The sequence below is a fragment of the Etheostoma cragini genome, chromosome 16 (assembly GCF_013103735.1).
Source record: "Etheostoma cragini isolate CJK2018 chromosome 16, CSU_Ecrag_1.0, whole genome shotgun sequence".
NCBI lineage: Eukaryota > Metazoa > Chordata > Actinopteri > Perciformes > Percidae > Etheostoma > Etheostoma cragini.
The window spans coordinates 24,386,985-24,388,024 of NC_048422.1; the positions used below are offsets into that span (position 1 = coordinate 24,386,985).

The 1,040-nt window shown below is 56.3% G+C and overlaps 1 protein-coding gene across 1 annotated transcript in view; it reads left to right on the plus strand.

The window, feature by feature from the left end:
* The first annotated feature begins 6 nt into the window (after window positions 1-6).
* The window catches only part of LOC117959756 (E3 ubiquitin-protein ligase rififylin-like), a 1,996-nt gene continuing 962 nt past the window's right edge, over window positions 7-1,040 (plus strand). The window contains exons 1-2 of the mRNA XM_034897035.1: window positions 7-223; window positions 703-944. Of these exons, the coding sequence (XP_034752926.1) occupies window positions 50-223; window positions 703-944 (416 nt within the window). The 5' untranslated portion in view covers window positions 7-49. The remainder of the gene's footprint in view (window positions 224-702; window positions 945-1,040) is intronic.

Below are 1,040 nucleotides of genomic sequence, written 5' to 3' on the forward strand. Positions count from 1 at the left end.
GTGTAGTATTTAACCCGTGTTACAGTGTGTATTCCTGTGTACTCCAGGTATGTTTTTGTCCTGCTGTAACTGGCTGTGCATGGACTCGGGGGACGGGGTGGACCGGTCTGCAGCCGAGAGACGTCATCAGTCCTACACGAACTCCGGCTTCAACAGACAGCCGTCCCCGTCTGAACCGTCCTGCAAGGCCTGCGGGGGGCGCCTGAACACCCCGGCCACCAAGGTACCTGATCCTACCAGACCTGGTCCACTAGCCTGGGTCTACCAGACTCTGGTCCACTAGCCTGGTCCTACCAGACTCTGGTCCACTAGCCTGGTCCTACCAGATTCTGGTCTTACCAGACTCTGGTCCACTAGCCTGGTCCTACCAGACTCTGGTCCTACCAGACTCTGGTCCACTAGCCTGGTCCTACCAGACTCTGGTCCACTAGCCTGGTCCTACCAGACCTGGTCCACTAGCCTGGTCCTACCAGACCAGACTCTGGTCCTACCAGACCTGGTCCATTAGCCTGGTCCTACCAGACTCTGGTCCTACCAGACCTGGTCCATTAGCCTGGTCCTACCAGACTCTGGTCCTACCAGACCTGGTCCACTAGCCTGGTCCTACCAGACTCTGGTCCACTAGCCTGGTCCTACCAGACCTGGTCCATTAGCCTGGTCCTACCAGACCTGGTCCATTAACCTGGTCTGTCTGTCTGTCAGCATGTGTGTGTGGACTGTAAGAAGGATTACTGCAGCCGCTGCTCCGCCCAGCTGGAGCCCCGCCCCCGCCTCTGCCACACCTGCCAGCGTTTCTACGGTAACCTGCTGGAGCGGGCGGAGCTCATGAAGCTGAAAGTGAAGGAGCTCCGGGACTACCTGCACCTGCACGAAGTCTCCACACACCTGTGCAGAGAGAAGGTTGTTACTTTACAGTCTCACACTCACACACATTCAGTTAAAGGGTCGGAACAGAGACCTGTTCACCATCACCAAACCCACCAGACTCCATGTAAATAATCACTACTTTTAGTGTGTATAGAGCAGCATATCTCCACCAG